Genomic DNA, 26,766 nt, shown 5'->3' with positions numbered 1-26,766 from the left:
CAGTTTCTATTGTCCCCAATGCTGATCTCTACACACCAGCTTTTCACTGCAGGAGTTTCAGCCCAAGACTGGCCTGAGGCTAGGCTTGTGCTCACCAGGGCACACACGCCCCTTTTCACAGTGCATGGCACCCTCACTTTCCAGAGCGGATCCATATTTCTGCCATGAATTGCCCTCCATCCAAGCATTGCCTCTTGGTCTGAGAGGACCAGGGCTGTGCACCAACATTCTGGTGGTGTCCGGTCCTTGTATCTATCCTGAAGTCGGTACCTCTTGTTTAGAAGGGAGTGCTGAACCCCTGGAAAGTTCTCTGGACACAACTGCTTTCCTAGGAATGTGTAAAGACCAGCAGAGCCCAGTCTTCATGTTGGCCAAGGGAATGGGAATCTCCAGGAGGGCACAGATCTCAGAATCACTGCCCCATGGCAGGGGAGTGCAGGCTTGGGCAGGGTGGGGCTTAGTATGGGATTCTCCATGTCATGAAGACAAGAAACACAGGCATATATGGCTTGGATAATGACGAGAACAGACATTTATTATTATTGAGCACCTACCCCCGTGTACCACCCTGAGAGGTAGGTGTGACCAGGTCAAACGTGAAGAAACAGGATTCTCCCAGAGTTGCATGTTGAGGTAGCCAAGCTTGGCCAGCTGGTGGGAGCGCCTTTCATTTGGAGTAGGACACAGCTCCCCCACTCAGAATGGCAGGAAGAGGGCGGCTTCACACCGCCAGAGCACTAACAGTTCCCTCACTAACAGGTGCCATCCTGGGCACCCAGAGAGGCAGCTCCCCATCTCTGACTGCACAGTGCTGGGGGTCAGCAGAAGTGCGGCATTCCCTCCCTTCAGAGAAGGCTTGCTCAGAACCCATGTGGGAGAATCAGCGGGGGGCGGGGGTGGCGGCTGTGGGAGACCAGGGCTGCTGGGGATGGGAGGAGGCGTAGCTGTGGGCAATGCCTACAAGCAAGGTTGCTAGGGATCAGGCAGAGGACAGCACACTCCACCTAGGGCAGAATCACCCGGGAGGCCTCCCCCAGGCGCCGGGCCAGCTGGCTGGCCTGCTGCACCAGCAGGTCAGTGGGGATGACGGACAGGTGCAAGGTCAGGAGCTCGTAGCACCGGATGGGTTCCGAGGGACGGCTCTTGCTGTAGTAACGCAGGAGCTTCCTGCAGGATATAGGGCAGGACTCAGGCAAGGCCATCCTCAAAATGCCCACCCCACGGTTCTCACAGAATGACCTAGACTGTGACATCACCTATGGCTCCTAAGCTCCAGCTCAACCTAGGGACACAGTCCCTCTCTTGGGCTCTCTGTCCTTGAACAGTGGTGTTTTAGCTAACGTCAAGACTGTGCCAGAAGCAGGACAGTAGGGACTTGAGTGTGCTTCTGGAGGGTTTCTCTCTCCGCATGGGAGTCTCCCCAGGTTTCTGTTATGGGGGTAGCCACTCACTCTTGGAAAGGCTATTGCCCATGGGAATTTGAGACTTCACCACCAACACCTGGGGCAAATCGGGCTCTAGGGGTATCAGGCTCACCTGTAGTAGTCACCCCCCAGAACCCCAATGGGGACTGAGTCATCAGAGAGGACAGGCACCTCGATCATCTGCAGCTTGCAGCCCTGTGGGAGGAGAAGGAGCACAAGGTGGGCTCGAGGGAGATGTGAGAGGTGGAGTCATGGCAGGGTCCGACTGTGTGCCCTACTCGTGTGTGCCCTGCTCGTGTGTGCCCTGCTCGTGTGTGCCCTACTTGTGTGTGTCCCATGCTGGGGAGAGCGTCTGTACCTTTCTACCCTGTCTGGGAGGTAGACAGCCACTATCACCTTATACATGGGAGCGTGGTCTAATGCTCAACTCTGACCACACTTTGTAGCTTTTGCTACAAGCAGGTGGAGCTGGGTTACTGAGGAGCTCAGAAAGGCCCAGGGGGGTGACCTGGGGTGGGGTGTTCTTTCAGGGTCTTGAGAAGCAAAGGATTCTCAAAAGATCCCAAGTCTCTGCTTTGGAAGAAATGGGAATTCTCTGGGCAGGATGAGGCGGGGGAGAAACAGAAGCTCTGTAAAGCAAGTGCACTGTGCCAGGCAAAATCATGGTGCCTACAGAGTCTCCCACAGAGGCTCAGGTGACACCATGAGGCTTGCCCCATAGGGAGATATCTCAGCAGGGGTCAGGGACACTTCTGAGTGGCCTCCCACAGCTCTGTTGCACCCCACTGCCTTGTGGGGCCACGCTAGTCACCAACTCCTTGTCCCTAGAAGCTCTGGCACTTGGGGGGCACTTAGAAGGGCCCTAGCTCCATCATTTGAGTTTTGTGGACCTAGCCATGGTGTTTATCTCCAAAACAGCAGTGTGTCCCCATCTGTAAAATGGGTCAACAAAACCTATCCCCATCATTCCCCCAGGCTGTGAGGGACACATGAAGAAACTAAATCGCACTATAGTAAGGTTGTTACCCCAGTGAGTGGGGAGAAGAGAACAAGATCCAGGAAGGGTACAGGAATAGGAGGACAAGAGAAACTGAGGCAAGGAGGCATGATCCTTGCACAACTGACAGGAAGTGAGAAGGAAGCATTAAGAAGGAGGAAAGGGAAAGAAAGAGGGCGGGGAAGGGAGAGGCAGCGGGTTCCAGTGGCCTGGTACCATGTGGTGGTGAGGTCTACGTACTGCACAGGCCAGTTAGAGACCTGAGCCCTGCTGGAAGCAGCCCCTGAGCAGGCTGGCTAGCTGCTTTGAACTTGTGTCTCCCGGATAGCGGGGGTCACGGCAGTTGACATTACTGAAGCAGTAATGATATTATCAGGGCAAAGCGCCTTTTCAGAACAGGGAGAGCTTCCCCTCGGCTCTCATCTACCTAGACAGCCCTGCGCCCCTGTGCTGTGCCTACCTGCTGCTCGCCAGGGACAAGAGGAGATGAGACAGACAGACGGAAGAGCGCAGAAGAAAGGCATCCAAGGGTTCAGAGCAGTAGACAACTCTCAGGACCGTCCTGCCCACAGGCTGGGCAAACCCACCATGTCATTCTCGAACCACAGGAAGTAGGAGCAGCGGAAGTCCCCTTCCTGGAACAGCAGTGTGGTGCAGCCCTTCTGCAGGTACCTCCGTGCCAGCTGCACCAGAGCCCAGACCTGGGGAAGAGGAGATTGCTTAGTGCCATTCTCATGGCCATGGCCTCTGCATGGAAAAGTAAAGGCCAGAGCTGAGAAGTTCCTGGGAGTTCAGGACTTCTCAGAGGTAGTGGAGGCAAATCATCACAGGACGAATGTCGGAAGGGCTCCCCCTCCAGCTGCTATGGGGATAAAATACACGTGGAAGTGATGTGGGGTGCCCTTCTGTATGCTGTGAATGTTTCATTACCCTTGGTTAATAAAGAAGCTGATTTTGCCAATAGCAAGGCAGAATAGAGCCAGGTGGGAAATCCAAGCAAATATAAAGGGAAAAAGAAGACAGAGTCAGGGAGATGCCTGCAGCTGCCAGGGGAGAAAATATAGAATAGAAATGGGTTAAGTTGTAAGAACTAGTTAATGATAAGCCTGAGCTAATAGGCCAAACAGTTTGAATTAATATGAAGCCTCTGAATGGTTATTTTAAAAGCGGCTGCGGGGCTGGGAGGGACGAGAAACCTCCAGTTCTATGGAAGGGCTTCATGCAACTTTACTATATACATTGGCCCAGAAAACAGACCAGAAGGTTGTGAATAAACCCACTCTCCCTGGCCTGCAGGACTGGGAGGCAATGACACGGGTTCTATGCCAGAGGCACTGGGAAGCACACTTAAAAGTGCAGTGAGCCCTGAGCTGTGGCGTCATCCAATCAGAGGTGAGGCCCAAATGTAGGCGGCCCTGAGGGGCTTCCTGCTTTAGGCCCCTAGGTTGCCTAGGAGCAGTCTGAGAGAGGGTCTTCTCTCCTAGGCTTGCCCATGGAATGCCAGGGCTGGGAAATGACACGTTCTGTCAGAAGCCTCAGCGGAAGAGATGTGGGATTTACTTCGCACTTGATCATAATGCACTATCTATTTAAATCTGCAACAGACACAGGAGCCAGCTCCAAACTCCAGAAACACAACCCGACAACACATTAAAAGAGATAACTTTAGTAGCTCCCATCTGACTTTGTACTTGCATTTCTGGGGATCCATGCTGAGGACTTAGGCCTATGCACAGGTGTGTCCACAAATCATTTCTAAGGGTGACCGTCTGGAGACCATCTAAAGGTTCACCCAGCAGGGAATAACTTTGTGAATTATGCTACATCTGCATGATGGGAAATCATGGGATGGTTGAGGTGAGACATGGAGAGTTAGCAGGAGGGGCCGCACCTGACAGTGTCACACAGCCCTGCGCCTGCAGGGGGCAGCACTGGGATGAACCTAAGGAGGCTATGAAGAGCGATGGCTGAGTCCCCACTGGGCCAGCGCAGGATGCGGAGGAACTGGTGGTATGTGAGGAAGGGGGCTGTGCTCTGTACAGCATGTGTGGTCCCTGCTCTGTGAGGTCATCCGTGTTTAGTGACCCACACCCTTCACACTAATATTACGTGGGAAACAGTATTATTGTCATAACAGGTATTTGAATTTAAAAAGGAAATGGTCACTAAACCATGCCAAGAGCACACAGCCGGCAGGAACAGAGACAGCTTCACAATGCTGGCCTCCCACCTCCAGCTTATTTACCTACCATGATACACTTTACATGGACAAAATAAAATATGGCTTTCTAGGAATGGCAGAGGTTTCTCCTTCTTTCAAGAAGAAAAAAAACTACCAGTCTGTCATGAAGAAGAGTCAGTTAAATCAGAAGAACAAAGAGATGCTTCCTTAGCAGAAATCACCCAGTTTTACACTTGGCCCGGGTGTGGGTGTAGTCGGGCAGAGTGCTGGCTCAGTACACGAGTCTTGGGGTCCATAGCTAGTGTACAAAGTTAAAGAAATCAAATTGTGTTGTAGGATTCCCCCCCCCCCCCGAGACAGGGTTTCTCTGTAGCTTTGGAGCCTGTCCCGGAACTAGGTCTTCCAGACCACACTGACCTCAAATTCACAGAGATCAGCCTGCCTCTGCCTCCTGAGTGCTGGGATTAAAGGTGTGTGCCACCACCGCCTAACTCGTATTGTGGGATATCTGTACACTGTGGGAAGGTGTGCTGCTGTGACTGGTGTAATAAAAAGCTATCCGTACACTTTGGGAAGGTGTGCTGCTGTGACTGGTGTAATAAAAAGCTGAACAGCCAATAGCTGGGCAGGAGGTGTGGGTGGGATTTCAGGGAAGAGAAAAGAAAAGGAAGAGGAGGAGGGATCTAGGCATACGGGAGACACCAGGAGACAGGGAGAGGAAACAGGAGGTACAAGATGGAAAGGAGGTAATGCCACATGATAGGATGTAGATTAATATAAAGGGGTTAAGTTATAAGAGCTGGTTTGGAACAAGCCAAAGCTATAGGCCAAGCTTTCATAATCAATAAGAAGTCTGTGTCGTTATTTGGGTGCTGGTTGGTGGAACAAAGACTCGTTACAGAATTCTGATGCCCACATTGGTTGACCCTGGTGTTCTTTCCAGTTCGGCCGACTCAAAAGATCCTGGCTGAGCACTCACTTATGTCAGGTGCTGACCTGGTTCTGGCACTGTAGATGCTAGGCACGCCGAAGTACATCCGGAGCGGCTGCCAACATGCACCGAGGCTCTCTGGGTAGGAGGAGAAGTTGTTGGGCCTAAGGAGCTCACGGCAGATGTTATCAGGTGCACGGGTAATGGTGGACGAGCACAGCAGAGCTACGCTCGAAGCGATTAGCGTCACAGAGACCAGAATGGCTTATTTCTCCTGGGTCGGGGGTTAGACCTCAGTGACCTGCCCTGACAAGCAGCAGTTACCTTGGCTTTGACAAAGGCAGCCAGGGGCCCCTTGCCCAACTCAGAAGACATCTTTTTGCTGCTGCTGAGAGAAGGGGCCACCATCTGCCCAGTTGTGCGGTCCACATAGATGAAGTGCACCAGGCCTGGGAAGTCCTCTAGGTAGGTGAAGGCCTGAGTTAAGGGGCTTAAACACCAGCAACAGTGAGGACAGTGGGGTGCCTCGTCCCTGGTCATGGGGTTTCAGATCTACACAGGTGAGGCTTAGGGGACCAGGCTGCTCCTTAACACAAGCTTCTGCCTCCACTAAGGCCCAGGGATCTCATTTCCCCTTTCCCTCAGCTCTCACCCCTCCTTGCATCCAGGTTCTCGGCACCTGCAGGTCTAATATAATTGGTACTCTCTGGGAGGGAAGATGTCATGCTCACAGCTGGGCTTTCCAGGAGCAGCACACACCTGGAGGCTGCTGTGTGAACAGAGCCACTTGGCTAACTGCCCACCCCTCACCTGAGAAGTTGGAACCATCACATCTGAGAGAACAGACTCCCAGGGAAGGGCAGTGGCTTATGGGTAAGCAGCCTTGTGGCTTCCTGCTCCTCCTCCTGCTTAAGACAAAAATCCCAGAGACAGCCACAAGAAAAGTTGCTTCGACCTCCCTGAAGACCAGTATAAACCAAACTAGTTCCTATAACGCACAGATGTGTGCAGATGTGCGTCTTGGAAACGGCACACATCTACAGTAGGTCTTCCCAGAGCTTTTGCTTGCCACTGCCCTGTGACCATCCACGGAGCTCTCAAAGCAAGGAGACTATCCTGGAATAGGACTGACGTTCTGCTGAATGGAAAACATGGAACAAAGGTCCCTGAAGACTTCTAAGATAACCCTGGAGCTGCGGGGATTCTGAGAGTTTAGCCATGGGCTATCGCTATAGATGGGAACATGGGGCGCCATGGTAGGAGAAAACACATCTAGCTTCCCCTGGGGTCTTGCACCCCGGAAACTCCGGGCTTTCTCGGGCTAGCTGAGGCAGGCAGAGGATATGACACCATGGTGACGTTCCTCCGGCTCTTCACCAATAGGAAATCCTTCCAGTCCAGGAGTCGCTCTCTGGAGAGGGAGGAGACTGGAGCTAGGTGGCTGTACAGTGCCCTGGCCCTCCTACTCCCTCGTGTATGCCACCCGTACTTACTTCATGAGTTTCTGGACTTGGTCCTGCAGGTGCTGGGGCAGGTGTGGGCCTCCCCTGCTGGGGGCAGTGGCCAGGAAGCTGAGCCGGTAGATGGCACACAGTTGTCGCTTCAGCTTTGCACAGGCCTGGAGCAGCCTGGGCAGTGACACCAGGGAGAGAAACACAGAGCCTCTGGCGACACACTCTTACGGCATGGGAGGCAGCTGCCGGGCTTTCCCTAGTGGTGTTCTTTACCACACAGCATCTCCTCGAACCACATCATTCCGCTAAGTGGGAATGTGACTTGCCTTAGGTGGTACCTGCTCAGTGCTGCATCGGGTATAGCCGAGGCCTCTGTCTCGTGTTGGGTTCTCATGTCCCTGGCCTTCATTCCTCTCCAACCTCCCATTGTCTAGCCCCAGCTCCCCAGCACTCCCTTTCTGTCATTTGTAACTCCTTGATCTTCTGTCCTCAGGGCCTTGGGGGACAGCAGCTACCTCTGAACAGCTCCCCTTCACCCCAGTGTGGTTACTCACTCCCAGGATGATCCTGCTTCACTTCTAGAAAAGGCCTTGGTCTTAAACTCCAGCCAGGAGCTCTGTAAAGAAGGGTAACAGGTCTGTTCCGGGCCGTGTTCTGCAGGGAGGTCCAAGGGAGATCCCGCCTACATCCTGATGCCCCAGGTACACCTGCCTTCCTGCCGCCAAATCTGGCCTTATGGGCAATCACTTATCAGGGCATGAAGTGAAGGTCATGTGGCCTCGACGGGCACAGACATGTGCCCATCAGAGGGACTAGGTGAGTGCCTCAGAGGAGCACAACAAGCCGGGGACTGAAGAGAAGTGGGTGTTGCAGGTGGCCTGAGGATGGGTTGGGGAGCCTCAAGGGATTGGCTGACTCTCCCCAAAGTGAGAAGTCAGCACTGTAACAGTTGTGAGCTACCACGATGTTCAGGGCACCTAGGATACCATGCTGTCCACTGACAAGTCACTATAATGCCCATGGTACCCTAGGATACTGTGCTGCACACTGACAAACCACCATGATGCTGAAGGTACCTAGGATACTGTGCTGCCCACTGACAAACCACCATGATGCTGAGGGTACATAGGATACTGTGTTGCCCACTGACCAGCCACTACAATGCCCACGGTACCCTAGGATACTGTGCTGCCCACTGACAAACCACTACAATGCCCATGGTACCCTAGGATACTGTGCTGCCCACTGACAAGAGACCATGATGCCTATGGCTCCTAGGATACCATGTTGCCCACTGACAAGTTCTGTTCCAGAACTCTGCCAGAAGGAGGGCCTTGATGGGCGCCTGTGATGACCTGGTTACCGAGTTTCCTACACGCTCCGTGCTTGGTCTCCACGCGGTCCTACTCTCCATGAGGTCAGCTGGGAGTGGGCCCCATGATGGGCAGGTTCTGGCTCCACTGCTCACGGGCTGGCCACTTCTTGGCTACAGAACAACTATCTAAGCAAGCCCATGCCCTGTCTAAAGCACTGGGATTACAATTCGAGTTCTGCCAAATTTCTCTAAAGAGGTTCCGAAAATGTCAAGTCCAGCTATTTGGTTGTTAGCATTTAATGAGGACAACTAGGGCCACAGACTGAGGCAAACATGGTCAGGAACCAGAGCTGTGTACCCCTCGTCTAACTGGGGGTGAAGGTGAACTGGCCCACTGCCATTCCCGTCTCTTCTCTGAAGCCGGGTACGTGCAGCGTCCGGGTCCTACCTGAATCTCCTGCCCAACTCGATTCTTGATAAACTTGTCCATCTTCTGGCGCAGGTCTCCAACGAAGGGCTGGGACCGCAGGGCACTTCCAGGCTCCTGACCCTCCTTCAGCTTCTTCTCCAGCAGGGAGAAACCATCCAGCAGTTGGTACAGGACTAGGGCCAGTGAAGTGTTGGAACTCTGCCAGGGAGAATGGATGCCAGGATGGAGTGGGGCAACCAATCAGAGGCCAGCAGGCCCTGAAAGTTGCCAGGGTGGGACTGCAGCTCGGTACCTTGGTCAGCAGCACCATGGTGATGCCCGGCCACAGGGGCAGGCAGTACATGGTGTGTGGCACTAGGGGACAGTAGTTTTCTTTTACACTGGCATCCAGGAAGATCCTTCTGGGGCTGGGAGTTTCTGGGGAAGGTGGCATCAGCCCCTGGACGGCGTCCTCAGCTGTCTGTGGAGGAGGAGGACCTTCAGCGTGGCAGAAGAAAGGCCCAGGCTCTTCTATGACTTAAGCCCACCTACCCATGGCTTCCGTTTCTTGCCCAGTCACAAGAAGCAAACATGCCTAGCTTCCCGACAACCCACCCATGAGGTTTCCGTGCTGCTGAAGGTGCCCTAGCAGCTCACATTCTCTCTGCTATTTGCCTCTTAGCTTCTGCCGGGCTGTTCTGTCCAATCATGATTGGATGCCATGATGGGTGGGGGAGGTGCGGGGGCTGGGTGGTGGGTAGTCAGGGGCCAGCTGAAGAGACACAGAGCTGGGTGAGGAAAGCTCTGCTTCAGGGAGAGGAAGGAACTTTAACATGCTTGGCATTTCAGTCACCCTCAGATCATTCCAACGGCCCTCCATACTGGGGAAACTGAGGCATAAAATAACTGTATGAACAGGACTCCAGCCTGAGGTGGGGGACACAGGGGCTCTGCATGCCAAAGAAATCTTTTAGTGGGAAAAATTAGGGAATTAAAGAAATCATTAGAGATTACCACAAACATTTCTCTGTAAGGAGGTCATTCTAGTTATATATATACAATAGAATAGTTGTATACAATAGAAAGTGGGAGCCACAGGCTGATTGTTCTGGGAGTTGCTGAACAGACTGTAACATGCGCATGGATGGATCTCCAAGCACCCCCACGTGCTGAAGGGCTCTGTGGAGACAGGAGAATGCCTCAGTAGAAAGGACGATGAAGTATAGTGGGCGCCAAGTGTGAAGAAGAAAAATGCACACAGCATGCACACACTGTCATGCAGTGTGTGAGAGAGTGCGTGTGTGTGTGCAAAATAACAAATGACTAGGAGACCCCTAGAACATTCTCCATCTTCGAGGGGGGACTGAGTGACACCCAGTCTCTTCCGTACTTGACTTTGGTTATTTCTCACATCTAAAAATAAGAAAGATATCTAGACTTCAATTTTTTTAATATTTAAAACTTAAGTTGGACTTTCAGTTCCAAGAACGTGGGGGAAGGGCATCTACTCTGCTCTCCTCAGCCCTGCTTCCATGCTGAGCTGCACTAGGGAGCTTGAAGGGGGCACAGTGCAGCACTGGCTGGTGGGGTCACCCAGAAGGGAAACCTCAGTCCTCGGCATCCCAGAGGAGAGGTGCCCAAGAGGACACAGGAGACTCACCGGAAGAGCAGCGGTGGGTGGGGTGCCGCCATCCAGCATGCTACCTGCCACAAATGAGAAGAAAACTAGACACGTCCCACCCCCCACGCCTGCAGTTTAGGGGGTCTAGGTCACTGACAGCTCAAGTCATTTAGCCCACAGCACTGGGCATGGCAAGGCCATTTCCTGTGGCTATAGTCCCAGAAAGCCACTACCTCAGAGCTCCCCAGTGCCAACTCAACTCTGCAATTGCAGGGTAAAGCAACAGGGACAGAAATTTCCGCTGGAACTGGCAGCATCTGGTGTGGGGCACATTCCTCAGACCCTCCCTTGTCCTCCAACCCCCCCTTGTTTCTGCTCTCTGTTCCTTCAGGTGGCCCTATGCAGGGAGCAGCACCCCGCCCCCTCAGTTATTCACACAGCAAGCTTGCTGAGCACCTATTGTGTGCGGGGAATTGAGCTTGATTTCCATCCTACAGAGCTCGCCAGCCTATTGAAGCCACTATGTATTTGAAATATTGCATGTTTGTAGTATTATCCTCTCTTGCACTTCGTTGCAAATAACCCTCATTTATAAGCGCCCTCCCCTCTCGGGTGGCCATGCTTCAGAGCTATGCATAATGCCCTGGTGTGTTCACACTCCCGTTTACAAATGACTCCCACCGCAGCCATCCATTTGTAAATCAAGTGGTTGGGACCCAGGGACGCACTAGCTCCATTTGTAAGCTGGGAGTGCCGTGCTCGCCAGAACATCATGAACGTCACTGAGGCATACAAACCTGGCCACCCAGAGAAGGGGGTGATGGTGGTACAGGGGAGGGTCATGATGGACAGGGAAAGATGGTAAGGTGGTGTGCCATGAAGGCCAAAGCCATGCAAGGCCTGCAAACACACCGTAGGTCATGAGATAATCAGTGAAGCTGAAGCTGGCTAGGGACCCTCCCCACCCCCCCAGAAACAAGCTCAAGCATATGAATCATTCTGTAACCTCTAGGTCTCCCAGGTGCCCTGAAGCCCAGTCCAGACCTAACTAAGGCCCCAAAACACCTAACTCAGTGTGAGCAACTTTAACCATATGTGACAATCACTTGGGGTCCTTTGTAAGAAAATCCTGCACAGCTCGGCCTAATTAAGTAAGAATCTTCACACAAGCTCCGCTTAGGTGGTTTGGGAAGAGCCCAGGGGAGCCCAGCTGCAGGAGGAGCTGGAATCACTTTCCGGTTCAGTGCACACCACAGGTCCCCTTCAAGGCACACAGGACTCACCTGCGCCCAGGTCTGAGCACTGACTCAGCTTTGCTGAAGCTGGCTAGGGCTGCTAAGTGCAGCCAGGGCTGAGAGGCTCTGGTTCAGGGAAGGTACACAGCCACAGTCCCCAGTGTGTCCCTTCTGCAAAGCCAGCCTTCTGTCCTGTGGGTGAGCCATAGGGTCTCTCCTTTTATCCTAAGATCTCGGTTCTTTCCTGGTGATGGTGACAGCCTAGCTTTTGGCTTATCTCCTCCTCTAAGCAATACTGTGTATTCAAATGTCAATTTGAATATTAATAGTGTTAACAGTACATTTTTACTACTTACTCACAGATCTTGGAAAAACAGGTAAGGTTAAAAAAAACCCACTGAAACTGAATATTTACACTCTAAAATATGCTTGAACCCAAGTGGTCTATTGTTTAACTTACTAACTTAAATATTAATTGTAATGAAGAGAAAGGAGGCAGAGAAAACACACAGATGCAGTTGTAAGTGAAGTACACAGAGCTTTGGGGGGCATTTGCACGATCTTAGCAGTGTTTGGATTCAAGCTGGGGTTGATAGGGAGGGCTGCCACCAGAGCTGAGTAATACCAGTCAGAGTGTGTGTGCTCAGCCTTTCACAAGCCACGAGGACACACTAACTCCCAAAACACATTCTCTAGGCTGCAGACTGGCTTCTGCCCCACGATGCTACCACCCGCTCCATGGGCTTCACCTGAACTCTGCTCGCCTGGGGACGGAGCAGGTGTGAAGTACTCCTCAGTGAAGGAGACGCTGTCTGTGTCCTGGGAAAGATGTCACACTAGATGAGGGCCAAAGGCCAGGTGGCTTCCTCCAGCTGCTTCGGCCGAGCCTGCTCTCCCGGGGAAAGTTGGAAAGGCCTGGCCTGGATGGAGGCAAGATGGGGCTGCCCTCTTTCCTCCCAGCACCCAGCACGCACCGTCTCCTCGGAACTCCTGGTGGGGCCTGAGGTGCTCTGGCTTCTAACCTGCTGCACTGGGATGTTTTGGCTGCTCAGGGGTCTCCTCTGGGGGAAAGACTGTGAGAACACCAAGGTAATGCGAGGCTGATTGGCTGTTCCCACAGCCCTGCCTCCCAGCTCTTTATAGAAGCCCTCCTCCCTACCATGCTCTGTGAACGAGCCTTGGGACATGGCCCTCCAGCTGTCCAGGGTACTCTGATTCTGGAAATTCTGACATGTTGGTATCTGAACCAGCACAACCTGGTACCGCTAATGACACAATCACGTGGCAAGGCTAATAAGATGCTAGGCTCTATGTGGCCTGTCTCCTTTACCTCTTAAGTCCGTGCATAACTGACACCCCCATGTTCCCGGTTTCCCTACTGCACAGAGAAGGAACTCCAGGCTTCAAGATAGCAAGGCTTGAGTGCTTGGCTCACACCCCTAAGGGGAAGATCCAAGCATCGAACAGGACGACTCCCCAGATCTGCACAACTTCCAGACCACCCTTTCCAGAATTCTCCTTCCATCTTAGAGTTGGAGGACAAATGACCCCCACCCACCCCATTCTCCTTGTGCTGCCCTGAGACCTGAGGGCTGTAGTCGTCACTGTCATCCTCTTCTGTGGAGTCTTGGGTGGGCTGGAGGTCCTGAACGAGAAGGATAAGCGCCAGGAGGTCTGCTGGGCGCAGGGTGCTTGCACCGTGGCTGCAGAGACAGGGCAGGGCAGGGCAGCCTGTGAGCATCGGTTTAAAGATTAGTCTATCAACTGTTAAAATCAAAGTTTTACATATATAAACAAAAATTAGCAGTAGACTCTTAAGTGTTGGTTAGAACCAACCCCAAGAAGGGAGTGGGATGAGGTTTGAGACCCGAGCCTGGGACAGGTCTGGGCTGTCAAGATCCTGCAGACAAGGGTCTGGGAGGGTTTTGGTTAAGGTCAGGGCCCCGGGGTTACCTGGAGTAGAAAGCCAGCAGCTTGCAGTGCACAAGCAGGAAGGCATGCAGGGCCTCCTCGCTGCCCCGCTCGGGGCTGGAGTTGACAGCCTGAACCACATGTCGCTCAAGCGTCTCAATGCTCAGTTCACAGAGCTGGGGGTGAATCAGCCGCTCCACTGCCTAGCCAGGGATTGGCAGCAAAGGAAAGCATGTCAGTGTGTCAGCCTGTGCTGGAGGCTCCATTCCCTCAGCCCATTGGGCACTAAACGCTAGATGCCAGGTATGAGAAGCCGGGAGACTAAGATGGGCGATGTCAAGTCTGTGTGGCTCCAGGCCCTAGCAGAGGAAAACAACATACAGGAAACACGGAAAATCAACTGTAGCATGTGCCAGCCAGAAACACATGACACTAAACTAGAGAGAAATAGCCGAGACCCACTGACATAGGGTTCGAAGAAATGTCCCTGAGGATATGACTTTTAAACTGGTAGCGAAGGAATCAGAAAGCATGCCAGACAGAGCAGGGAAGAGGCAGAAGGCAGTGGCTACAAAGGCATGAGCTGAACAGGCAGCCTGGAGAAGTTCTGTCCAAACAAAGAAAGAGGTAAATCCTATGAACAGTTGAAACATTTCTCAGGGCTGGCAAGATGGCTTGGCAGATAAATACGCCTGCTGACAAGTCTGATAAAGCAAGTTTGGCCTCTGGGAGCCCCACAGTGGGAGGAGAGAACTGACTCCTGACCTCTGATCTCCACTGGCATGTGATGGCACCCGTGCACCTGCCCACACTCACACACACAAACACTCACACACACACACACACACACACACACACACAAACAAATGTAAAAAAGTGAAAAGATTTTCACAAAACATTATCGACATAATATAAATGATGAAGTACAAAGGCATTTTTCATCAGATTGTTGTGTCGTTATCAAAGCCTGGTTATATTACACACTCATCAGAGCTGGGTCTGGACCAGCTGCACCTCAGACATTCAAGAGCTAGGAGTACATTATGCCAAACTAGACACGAGGGTTCCTGAGACTGGCGGATGGCCCATGTCACCGCTGAATAGTGAGGGAGGTCGTCAAGAGGGACATGACAGAGCCTCCAGGTCTGGCGGGTTTGGGGAGAGGTTTGGATTTCATCTTGACTGCATCAGGCCTCTTCCTGCAGCAGCCTTTCCTGGTGCCTAAGAAAGAGCTGGCCAAGCCATCTTTTTGCTGCCACAGTCTTTAGTGGAGAGGGCAATACGGCACCAGGCCACTCTGCTGTGTGTTTAGAGTGTACGTATGTTTGCTTTCCTCTCAAGAGCAGGGTGTATCTTTAGGCATCACAGTGTGGCCCTTCTTCTGGCACACAGTAGGTCCGTTTCTTGGCAGAGGGAATGAGTGGGGCTGAAGGATGAATGCTTTCGGATCCACTTCCAGTTCACGAACTCTCTTCTGTCGACTCACTTGCTCTTCAGCGTAGCCTGAACTGTTTCACCAATCAGCTTTCACGTCTACACCACCTGCGAGAGTTCTTTTCTAAATCTGCCTGGCCATTTTCTAATCTTTTACAATTTCTATTTGTGGTGTTACTTTCCATATCTTCATTTTTTAAAAAGATTTATTTACTATGTATACAGTGTTCTGACTGCCGGAAGAGGGCAGCAGATCCCATAACTGATGGTGGTTAACGGGAAATGAACTCAGGACCTTGGAAGAGCAGTCAGTGTTCTTAACCTGAGCCCCGTCTTTAGAAGTTTTATTTTGTATTTTATTTATAATTCCAACTCCTTGGTATCCAAACCTGTTGGGAATTGATTGCCTGATGTCCTGACTCTCACTTATGGTAGCTGAGTTTCTTGTATATCTGACTGTCTGTAACTATGAGCATATTTTACACACACACATACACACACACACACACACAGAGAGAGAGAGAGAGAGAGAGAGAGAGAGAGAGAGAGAGAGAGAGAGAGAGAAACAGACACACCCATCCACCCTCTAATTTAATAGTTTTCAAAGAATAATGAGACCGCACGAGCTGAAATTCCACAGCACCTGTTCCGACTCGGCTGAACAAGAATCTGGTGGGTGAGGATGCCCTGCCCTTCATGAGCCCACCTGCTCACTCTGACAAATGTCATGAGTGAGATCCACAGAGGGACCCTGTGTTTGCCCTCGAGGGCATGGAGAGGATTACTGACCAAAGCCACCTGCCTTGCCTCCTCTTTCTGCTCACTGCTGTCCATTCTAGTTTAAGCTCAATGTAGTTTTCCCTGGGATGAATGAGGTCAAAGAGGCCATTTTCAGAAGGTTCTGTGATTTATCGTGAGCCCTAAATGGCCTGAAACTCTCACCCAGAATCTAGTTGCTCACTATGGGAAGGTGCACTGGAGTACCTAACCCACTTCATGGGCAGAAAGAACAACAGGACAATTGGGAGAATTTCGGGGTCCACCTATCCTCTTGCCCATCCATTATGGCCAGAACATGGTCTTGCAGCTGGGCACCTCTGGCGACCTGACACCCCCGAGGCCTGACGCTCCTGGGTCCGAGTCACCTCCACAGCAAAGCCCTGTTCCTGTTCCCGCAGGTGGCTGTATGTCCCCAGCAGTCTCTGGAAATGCTTCCACACTCGGGCACGCTGCTCCAGGTCAGGGGGGCGAAGCCTGGGAAAGAACCAGGGAGAGCAGGGGTCAGTGGAAAGGGGTTATCTCTAGCCCCATCCAAAGACCCTGTCCCGGGTCAGCATCAAACACCTACGGTGAGGCCAGAAGTGCACAGAGGCTGTGAGCACGGACAGGGAACAGAGCTCAGGCCCCAGGAGGAAATGTTTCATTCCTGGGCTCCTCGTATAGATATATAAGCCCACCCAGGGGTGGGGATACAGCTCAGATAGAGTACTTGCCTAGCATGGGTAAGGCTGTGAGTTTGATCCCCACATTGAAATAGATAATCAATCAATCACTGGCAGCCAGGAGGCAAGAAGACACCTGCATTTCCTAGGCTTCACAGGGCTCTGTAAAAAGAGAGTCTGGCCTACACTCAGGGTTAAATCAGGGGTATTAGCCAGCCCCGCCACTGTGGCTGTGTTAGGCACCCATGGCTACAGCTCTAGTCTGTGTCATTGACGCCACAGCCTCTAGGGCTAACACGATCTATGAAAACAGTGCTGGCAGAGCCTCGTTGATGCACCTGTGCTCACATTCCTGCAAAACTCACAGCATTTCAAACCATGTGAGTTTTCCATTCATGTCAGCAAACCAGGCAATCCCAATTCGTACTCCTTTGAGTCCGCCTTTCAACCCATCCTTCTCCATGGTCCTTTCGAAGTTCGATGCCACGCTCAGCCACTGAGGCTCTGAGTGTAGGCCCAGTATGTCACAAGGTTGGGGGAACTGCGTATTTTTCTGCAGAGTTTAAACAGCTTCACTGAGAAGTCAGAAGGGATAAGCTAATGACAGATCACTGGCGCTGGGAGCGCCAGGCTGGGATGCTGCCACTAACACGCTAGGTGGCGCTGGGGAGGTTGTCTAAAGTCTCTGCCCAGTTTCCCCATCAGCAAAAGGAAATCAGAGTGGGTGGTCTCCAAGGCCCTTCTGGGCTCCGCTTTTATGACCTGATTCAGCAGAGGACCTGATGAGGCCAGTGACTCACTCCTTCCGGATGAGCTGGCCGTCCACAGTCACCAGCCCGAAGTGCACCTCGAACAGGTACTTGAGCACACACAGCTTCCTCCGGAGGTCCCCCTCGCTCTCACTGTGGTCTCCATTGATGGCGATGAACAGGCACTCTCCAAACTGTGGGCAGTCACAGTGTCAGTTGGTCCCCTGGGGACTCCCTTGACCTTCCAGGTCTCAGGGGATAAATACGGGGAGGCGAGGCCCAGAGGACTCTCCTAAGCTGTAGATTCTGCTTCCCAAAGAGCTGTACAGTCCAAGGCAAGAAAGAGGCACCCGGGCTCCCAAGGACTGGACAGAAGTGGACCGTGGGTGCACTGAGAGCTGCAGAGCCATGTACTTACCAGATGCAGGACATAGAGGTGGTTGCCATTTTCTGTGGAGAAGCTGGTGTATGTGTCTGAGAGCTTCTCCAGCATTGTCATGGAGGAGATGATGACAGGGGCCAGGAGGGTGCTGAGCTGGTCCTCCAGTGCAGGGAGCTGCAAGAGAGCACACAGAGCAATGCCTACCCTGTGGGGATGCCTGGCATTCGGACACTGCCCACCCTGCAGGAATGTCACCTGACATTTTGACAGACATGACGTCTACAAACAAGGTGGGACACATTCATAGCTTGGACAGTCTGAAAGTGTGCCAGATACTGGGGATGAAGGAACAAACAAGACCCAGGCCTTCGAGCAAGAGACCCACAGTGTTGGACCTGTCTGAGGGGGCACTACAGCCCTGATGGGAAAGGTAGGAGGAGAGATTGCTCCAGACCTTGTGTGGTAACTGGGAGGGTGGGCTCAGACTAGCGACTGTGTGGCTCAGAGTCCAAACTCAGAAGGAAACATTTAAGTAGGTATGTCTGACGGCAGTCATAGGCCACATGTACCCAAAGAGAAGTTACGAGTGCCCGACACAGAGGCACAAATTTACTTAAAACATGAGGGTAGTTTGGGTGAATTTTCTTTTCTTTTGCAAATCAATTGTGTGGTTTATCAAGCATGAACTTGGCAGATATATCTTGTCACGAGGCCAGAAGGTTGGACAAACCTGCAAGACACTGAGCCACATTTCCTCCCATAGAATCCTTGGAGCATCTAATTGAGAGATCCGAGACTACAAGGAAGTCTCTTAGACACATCAACATCTATGCCATTTGTAGTCATGGCCTACCTCGGGGACTTTATTCCCAGAAAACAAACGTGTGAACAGCACGTTCACAACAGCAATCTGAAATCCCAAACAAGGAAAACCGAGAAATGACCAATGGCAGAGAAATAGCTAAATAAGTACATCTAAGCCAAAGTTTCTTAGACTGGAGGTCACGCAGGCTTGACTAACCAAATAAACAGGTTACAAAATATCTGGCAACAGTAACAAGGTTCTGAATGTACAACTATCAAAACTAATTAAAAATAAAAAGCATAAAGGGTCAAAGGCAGCTCTGGTCCTCACACACCAACCTGCTCTCTGTGTCTCAAGCCACCGCGCCATGAACCACCAATGAACACAGCCTTTAAACACCTCAGTGCAGATTCGAGGCTAGTGTATGTTAGGGATTTTAGTTTTTTTTCCTTTACTGTACACAACAGTTTTCTGTTTTTATAGAAACATAATGATTTACTTATGGAGGACAAAGACTTAATATTTCTTATTGTCATTCCTGCGCATATAATAAATTAGTCTACCTCAGACTGTATTGTGTTAGAATATTTAATTTTAAAAATAGATATTTGAGTGATTGACTTTAATTTCATAAAAATAACTAGATAAATTTTGATTTGGTTTTAGGCAGAGTTAAAATGGCAATAAACATACTTCTACTATTTTGTGCTAATGTTTAGGTAAAGTGCTGTTCTCGGCACTGACAATTATAAAATCAAAATATCAATCAGCTCAGAAATATTGAAGATGCTTTATGTGCTTCAATACCAAACAGTACAGGAGAGTTTAATTAGTTTTTTAAAAAGATTCATTTTATTTTAAACTTGTGTGGGCGTGTGTGTATGGGGGGAAGGGAGGGAGGGAGGGAGGGAGAGAGAGAGAGAGAACGCATGCAGGTGCTTGCCGAGGCTAAAGAGGGCAGCAGATACCGGGGCTGGAATTACAAGTGGATATGAACTGCCACTGTGGATGCTGGACCTGAACTCAGATCTTGAAAGGAGCAGTTAATGGTCTTTAACACTGAGTCATCTCTCCAGCCCCAGGCTTTGGTCCTTTGTAAAAATAAATAAGCACACTCATGTCATTAGTGTTTAATGTTGCTTTCCTCTTTCATCAGTAAATTTATATGTATACAAATAAATTGTTCAATTTTTTTAAAAATGATCTATTATCAGCAATTGTCTGATTCCACATTTATTTTACACCTATATGCCAGACGTCAGGGAGTACGTAAAAAATTCTGTCATGTAAAGAGGTTGCAGAAGAAAGTTTCTGAGGTTCTTAGCTAAGGAGAAGAATCCATACAGTTACTTAAAATATCACTGTTCCAACAACATGGGAAATCCCTCGGACACAGAGTGTATGCTGAAAGAGCTCTCAGTATTTGTTAAATGACTGTCCCCTGGCATAGGTAGGAACACTTGCTTGTAATTTATTCAAGTCCTATTGCCTTCCTTAACTGTTACAGATTATATTGAAGGTCAGTAAAATAATCTAGACTGAGTGCAGTAACTCACCCTACAGGGAGTAGATGTTTCTACTGAGCATATTTTGTGGTGGAAGGAGACCAAAGTTTTCAATATATATAGAGTGTAAAGGAATATTCTTGCATATTACTTGATAAATTGTAAAGTGTGGACATGCTTTTGAATGGCTTTTAACTCAATTTTATTTCTAGAAATAATTGTATCAAATAATTGGATCAATCACAAATATAGATTATTTTACATTTATTTTGCATTTTTCAGAGTTAACTTTAGATTAAAATTTTTTATTAGAGGTGTGATGATGTCCTGGCAACACAAGCTAACTGCTCCCCCGAGCCAGGGATGAGGCTAAGGCCTGGCTGAGCTGTCGCCCTTCGCTGACCCTGTCACCCTCACCATCAATCGCCAGTGCCTTGTCCTTTGTTAAGAGAGATCACAGGCATTCGGACGATTTTCTAAATTAAAATCCAGTCCTGTCTCTTTTATTTTTAAAAGTTAACACATCTAATCTTTAAGATTTTATGAGAAATATTTCCCCAGGCAGTGGTGATGCACGCCTTTAATCCCAGCACTTGGGAAGCAGAGACAGGTGGATCTCAGTGAGTTCGAGGTCAGCCTGGTCCACCAAGCGAGTTCCAAAACAACCAGGATTACACAGAGAAACCCTGTCTCAAAAAAAGTCAGAAGAAAAAAAAGAAAGAAAGAAAGAAAGAAAGAAAGAAAGAAAGAAAGAAAGAAAAAAAGAAAAGAAATATTTCAGTTCTTTCTCCTAATTAAAACCTGGTACAAGAACAAAGTCCCGAGTTTTCAGTTCCTAAGTAGCTAGTATAAAGGAACATGTCCTCAAGTTCTGTTTGTGTTTGTTTCTGAATAACGTCGTTATTATAGGGGCCTGAGAGCGCAGAGTAGTTTCTGAATAGCTCACAAGCCCATCACCGGGGCTGGTGAGATGGCTCAGAGGTTAAGAGCATTGCCTGCTCTTCCAAAGATCCTGAGTTTAATTCCCAGCATGGGAATTAAATAAGAGAATATGGTAGCCATTCCTGAGTGATATTAGACAACTATCCAGATGTCCATATACAGAGAAGCTCTCAGTCATACATTCAAGTGCAAAAAGGGTCATTGGGTCTAATATGAAATCCAAAGATAAATCTGTCATGGAGGTGTGTGTCTGTAATCCCAGAACTTGGGAGGTAGAGGCAGGAGGATTGCAGGTTAGAGGCTGTACCTAGTGAGATCTTATCTGAACAGAAATAGGGGCTGGAGGTGGTTCAGTAGATAAAGATGCTTGTTACCAAGACTAATGACCCGAGTTTCATTCCCAGGATGGTAGAAAGATCGACTTTCCAAGTTGTCCTCTGAGCACCACAAAGGGCTGTGGCATGTGCACACATGTGCATGCACGCACACAAACACATAAAAGTTAAACAACAATAAAACAACAAACTCCCAAACAAAAAAAAAACCCTAAACTATACAAATTCCAGAAGAAGATATGGGGAAAATTCTTTGTGATCTTAAGTCAGGCAAAGATTTCTTAGATGTGCCAACAAAAGCATAATCGGTAATTGCAAAAATGGAAGATTGTGCTATCAGAAATAAAAACGCATGCTCTTTGAAGGTACCTCTCTCCCTCTCTTTAAAAGTTTTTAAAAGAAGCTTTTACTTATTTTATAGTATGAGCATTATAGGAAACAAAACGAGAAGCCAAAAACCCCATCACAAGCAGCTCAGCCTGACGTGTCCTAGACCCTGCCAGTGTGCATACATTTAGGTGATGGAGCTCATACAGCATGTACCACACTTTCCTCACATTGTGAATATTCACCAACTAAAAGCCCCACGCTACATGAGTATTTGATAACTAAGAATACACCACGCCATCTCAGTCTGTCAGACAAAACTGTAATCCTGTCTTTCTTGGTAACAAAAATTTCATAGAAGACAAAAATGGCAGCAGGTCTCTAGACAGAAGTACTAGCGAGGTTACAATTAAAATTCTGCATTCCCTCAATGCCCAGCTTACAGGGAAACACAAAGCAATGGAACATTTCTAGGGTTATCATCAGATCTGCATACTAAAACATGAAGAAGCGTGTCCCTGCTTGACAAATGTATTCCTATGAAGTACTGAAGATGCACCTATGGCAGAGGTGCGGCAGCGGTTCTCAGGATGTCAATCTCAGCACAGCACAGCACTGCAGTTCTCACCCCACGAGCCTCCCTCGGCCCCTCCATAGTCATCCTAGCAACAGGAACTCACGCTGCCCAGTCACGGCTCAACAATTCCATGTTCAAGAGGAATCTTTTCTGCCATTTCTACATTTCTACCATATTCACTAGCTATACTTTTAACCACATGCTCTCCTTTAGGATATTTAGAAAGTTCAGGTGTTGTGGAATGAACTTTGTGCACAACACACAAAAGCACCTGCCCAGACACACACACACATGGATCCCTGGGTACAGCTGTAACTGCTTCTAGATGTGGTGGTCCTAGCTAAGAGCTCTTCCCTCATCCGTCCTCTTCTCTGCACTGGGTGGTGGTGGCACACACCCTTAATCCCGGCACTCAGGAGGCAGAACTCTGAGTTTGAGGTCAGCCTGGTCTACAGAGTGAGTTCTAGGATAGCCAGGACTGTTGCATAGAGAAGCCCTGTCTCGATAAACCAAAACCAAAACAAACAAACACAAACCCCTCCAAACCCCCAAAAAACCAACCAAACAAACAAAAAAGTCAAGCCTAAACTAAGGCCAAGATTTCATAATTAAATAATGCCTTCGTGCCATTATTTGGGAGCTGGCTGGCAGCCCAAAGGAAAGTCTGAATACATAGATCAAATATGGGGAACGATATGGCAAAGTAGTACATGAAAAGCCTCCCAGAGTTATTAGTCACCAAAGGATGAAAAATAACATATGGGATTCTAACCAACATCTATCAAGCTGGCTAAAATTAAAAAGAATGAATAGCAAGTATCAGCCAGGCCCTGGGCAGTGGCTGATGGGATATAAAATGGTAGATACCTCTTCTGTGGAGAGCTGGGTGTTTTGTTTTTCTTTTTCCTTTTATGTGTATTGGTGTTTTGCCTGAATGTATGTTTGTGTGAGGGCGTATGTCTGTGTGAGGGCGTATGTCTGTGTGAGGGCGTATGTCTGTGTGAGGGCGTATGTCTGTGTGAGGGCGTATGTCTGTGTGAGGGCGTATGTCTGTGTGAGGGCGTATGTCTGTGTGAGGGTGTATGTCTGTGTGAGGGTGTATGTCTGTGTGAGGGTGTCAGATCTTGGAGTTACAGACACTTGTGAGTTGCCACGTGGGTGGGTGATAGGATTGAACACGGGTCCTCTGAAAGGACAGCCAGTGCTCTTAGCTGCTGAGTCATCTCTCTAGCCCCAGAGCTAGGAGGTTTCTTAAGGAGTACAGGGCCTGGAATATGCTATGAATATGTTTTGTTACTATAAGTTATTAAAGAAGCTGTTTTGGCCAGTGGCTTAGTAGAATAAAGCCAGTCGGGAAATCCAAACAGGTATAGGGAGAAAATAGGCGGAGTCAAAGGTATGCCATGTAGTTGCCCCAGAAAAAAGCCACCAGCTCCAGCCACCAGTTAGAACCTTACCAGTAGGCCACACTCTCGTGGTGATTCACAGATTAATAGAAATGGGTTAATTTAAGATGTAAGAGTTAGCTAGAAATATGCATAAGCTATTGGCCAGTGTTGTAATCAATATAGTTTCCGCATGATTATTCGGGTCTGGGTCTGGGCAGCAAATGAACAGTCTCTGCCTACATGGAGAGATGGCTCAGCTGTTAAGAGCATTTGCTGTTTTAGCAGAGGATCATGGTTTCTAGTCCTAGCACCCGCATGACAACTCAGAGTCATCTGTAACTCCAATTCTAATCTGATCCCCTCTTCTGGCCTCAGTGGGTAAAGCATGTACAAGGTGCACAGACACACATGCAGGCAAAACACCCATACACGTAAAACCAAAAAACACCCACTGGGTCCCAATCCACGTGAAGATGTATGTTCACGGCCAATGTGTTTATGTAACCAAAAGCTGGAAACAGCTAAATGTCCACCAAGAGGGGAAAGAAGAAGGGAATTGTGGCCCACGGATATGATGGGACGCTGCACAGAGAGGACTAAGTGACTGCGAGATGCTAAGATGGATGAAGATACAACAAAGAATCACGCTGAGTGAAAAGAGCCAGCCAAAACCAAACACAGCACAAAAAGAAACCCACACACGCGGTGTGTGAATCTTTTAGATAAGTCTACAAAACACATTCATCCGGACAGCAAGGTGCTTACATGTTCTTTAGGAGTTACGGCACTCAAAAAGGGCTTACAACTTTTGGCATGGCAGGCAGTTCAGCGTTTGTGACTGGATCACAGATATAGACACATTAAATAAGTCATATACTTTAAGTCTAGTATATCTTAATAGAGCTGTTATGAATGCATGGCTTATGCGGATACCAAGCTTTTGAGGTAGAGAACCCGCTATCAGGTTTTCCTGATGTGCGGCTAAAATTGGCCTCCTTTCCCCCTCACTGGCCTAGACCTCTGGTGAGGCATGAAATCACAGTACTGAGAACATCAAAAGGCTGCCTCTGCTGTGCAGGCAACTCAGCCCTCCTGATAGCTGGGCATAGGCCCTGCCAAGCCCTCCTGCGGGCCAGGAGGAGGCTCTGTAGGCTCCTTCCCTCAGGTGGCTTTGCATGGCTCCTTTCCCGCTCCCTCCTGAGACAGCCCATCCTGCACTTACCTCCTCCTCCTCATTCTCTGACTGCCTGAACTTCAGCCTGAGGCTGTCCTCAAACTCCTCATCTGTCCAGTAGAAGAGCACCTCCGCGCCCTCGGTGGCCACCAACACGCACTTCATCTTCCAGGGAGCAGCAAGGTCACATGTGTGAGTTCAGCCTGAGTAGGAGCCACAGCCCATGGGACATTCACGGAGCCCTCTGCTGAATGCCAGCCACCACCGCAGGAGCCATTCTGGGGTTTCGTTACAGCCTAAGGAAGCAGTGGCATCAGGATTGGGGCCAGGGAAGGTAGGTGGGTAAGAGAAGCTGGACAAAGCCCACAGTAGTTCAATCCACTACCCTCATTCTGCTTTCCACGGCCCCAAAGTGGGTGCTGCCCACCTTTCCCCCTACGCCGACCCCAGGAGAGGAAGATCATTTACCTTGGTGAGGAATACAGCAGAGTTCCCAAGCAGCTAGATTCCGGCCAGTTCAGGGAAGGGCAGAGCATCCTTGGTGCTGCAAATGCTTAAGGCAGAGAGGGTGTGAAAGTGAGCAGAGACGCTGGTCCCCACCGCAGCCTGTTCCTGAGAGTGGACAAGCTTTAGGGCTGAAAAGTCACAGGTTTCCCCACGGTGGGAACCATGAGCTTGGAGAGCCCTTTATGTGGAGGAAGTGTCCATGACTTGTTTTCTAGTTCCCACCTCCTCCGCTGCAGGAGAGGTCTTGTTCTATACCCACTGTCACTCAAACACAAGATGGGTCAGCAAGCCCACCCTAAGCAGCCCCAGGGAGCTTGCTGTGAGCCAGCGATAGGAGCGGGGGACAGGAAGGTGCCATAAACTAACAAAAAAGCATCAGGGTTTGGTTCCAGTTTGGGCTTTCCCATGTCACATTCAAGTCTGAGCTTCAAACTACCACTGGGAAACTAAGGAACCCAAGACACAAGGAGACCATAATCCTTGCTGCACCTTCCTCCTGGACCTTCCTGCGGTTTCAGGGAGAGTCACCCAGAACCAGCCGGATCACAACCTCAGCGCAGTAGGCTCAGCGTAGGGATAAGAATGGTGTTTGGATGTCATTCCTATTTCCCAGCTTCAAATGGCAGGAGAAACAAACTCACTCCAGAATCCTTCCCGTTTTGATTAAAAGGCAAGAAGAATCTGAAGTCAAAGAGGAAGGTTCGCTCCTGGGGGTTCAGCATCTTCTGCAAAGAAACTCTGAGCCTGGCTGCACCACCCTCAGACTTGGCCTCAATGACAACTTCCTGGAAACACCCGGCATGCTTCTTGGTGGACATCAGGTTTTACTGCTACAGTAATTATCTTCAAAGGTTGCAAACCTCACTTTCTAACTTTTATTCTCCTTATATCTTGCTCTAAAAAGAGGGAACTTGGAGAAGGGCCAACCTGAGAAACTCTCCTGCATCCGCTTTACCACCCGGACCACAGCAAACTGCCCCTGTGGCCTCGTCCTGTCTACCACAGTCCAGTAAGGGCTGGAGTCGAGGGGTGGGGACTAGAGCCGGTGATGCTCCGACAGGAACAGCTAGCCTAGGACGGAGTCTCTCTGCCCGTGCCACTTAGCACCGCGTCACGGCGGGGCTCCGCCCAGGAGCTGCTTAGCACTTCAGCAATGTCACCCTCAAATCCTCACGCCCCCTCCTCGACTCCCCGAATTTCACGGTGACCAGGGGACTAAGGCCTGGCTTGTGGCGCCCGCTCCGAAAGAGCGTGAGACTGATGCCGTTCCCAGGGACCCCCGGGCCTCTCCGGGCTGGGAGACCTGAGCGGCGGAGGTGCCCACCGAGGGGCGACCCAGGGAGGCTCTCGGACACCCGCGATGTCCACATACCAGATCCGCCGCTCTCACGTAGCCAGCCAGCAGCGCGCTTCCGGGTGTAACCACGTGACCCGGCCACATGACCGGGGCGTGTTGTGTAGGTTCGAGCCCCGCCCCAGTCTGGCATTGGTCTTGCTTGGCATTGCCCTTGCCCCGGAGGCCACTGCTCTTGCTGGTCACCGTCCTGGCGAGCTGCGGGTGCTGGGGTGCGGTGCCACATTCTCTCTGGCATAAGGAAGGCCAGAGAGAGGCACCTGCAGCGTGCCAGTGACACTGCTTTCCGAGGCCTTTCTGTTTGACTTAACTAAAGGCATTCCCCATAGATTTACAGAAGGGGAAACTGAGGCCCCATAGGGAACC

General features: G+C 50.2%; 1 protein-coding gene across 4 annotated transcripts; it reads right to left on the bottom strand.

The window, feature by feature from the left end:
- Positions 1-517: 517 nt before the first annotated feature.
- Positions 518-26,481, bottom strand: Hps1 (HPS1 biogenesis of lysosomal organelles complex 3 subunit 1). 4 transcript variants are annotated; one of them, XM_057778806.1, is made up of 20 exons: positions 26,419-26,481; positions 25,008-25,092; positions 24,588-24,835; positions 17,523-17,660; positions 17,156-17,298; positions 16,059-16,167; positions 13,522-13,682; positions 13,154-13,271; positions 12,543-12,641; positions 12,318-12,387; positions 10,373-10,416; positions 9,026-9,193; positions 8,752-8,931; positions 7,543-7,604; positions 7,028-7,162; positions 6,881-6,945; positions 5,859-6,004; positions 3,009-3,122; positions 1,537-1,619; positions 518-1,167 (listed from the first exon to the last, which is right to left on the bottom strand). In XM_057778806.1, exons 3-20 carry the CDS (start codon positions 24,702-24,704, stop codon positions 1,005-1,007), a joined length of 2,115 nt encoding a protein of 704 aa, XP_057634789.1. In that variant the 5' UTR covers positions 24,705-24,835; positions 25,008-25,092; positions 26,419-26,481; the 3' UTR covers positions 518-1,004. The 4 variants fall into 4 exon arrangements, 3 of the variants coding, with proteins under 3 accessions (XP_057634789.1, XP_057634790.1, XP_057634791.1); XR_009057585.1 differs by having other exon boundaries at positions 1,121-1,167; positions 2,882-3,122; XM_057778808.1 differs by lacking the exons at positions 518-1,167; positions 1,537-1,619; positions 3,009-3,122; ... (3 more) ...; positions 7,543-7,604; positions 8,752-8,931 and having other exon boundaries at positions 9,035-9,193; positions 10,373-10,412.
- Positions 26,482-26,766: the final 285 nt, after the last annotated feature.

Source organism: Chionomys nivalis, chromosome 8 (genome assembly GCF_950005125.1).
Source record: "Chionomys nivalis chromosome 8, mChiNiv1.1, whole genome shotgun sequence".
NCBI lineage: Eukaryota > Metazoa > Chordata > Mammalia > Rodentia > Cricetidae > Chionomys > Chionomys nivalis.
Note: the sequence above shows the minus strand (reverse complement) of the source record. Positions and strands in the feature narration are given on the sequence as shown.

What these genes read in the sequence shown, in the direction of transcription:
- Hps1 (XM_057778806.1), bottom strand. Translation starts at nt 24,704, where the DNA reads ATGAAGTGCGTGTTGGTGGCCACCGAGGGCGCGGAGGTGCTCTTCTAC. An exon ending in GTGACGACTACAGCCCTCAG is followed by an intron (nt 12,642 to 13,153) that starts GTCTCAGGGCAG and finishes GTGTTCTCACAG; the next exon opens with TCTTTCCCCCAGAGGAGACC. An exon ending in TGTGGTTCGAGAATGACATG is followed by an intron (nt 1,620 to 3,008) that starts GTGGGTTTGCCC and finishes CTCCTCCCACAG; the next exon opens with GGCTGCAAGCTGCAGATGAT.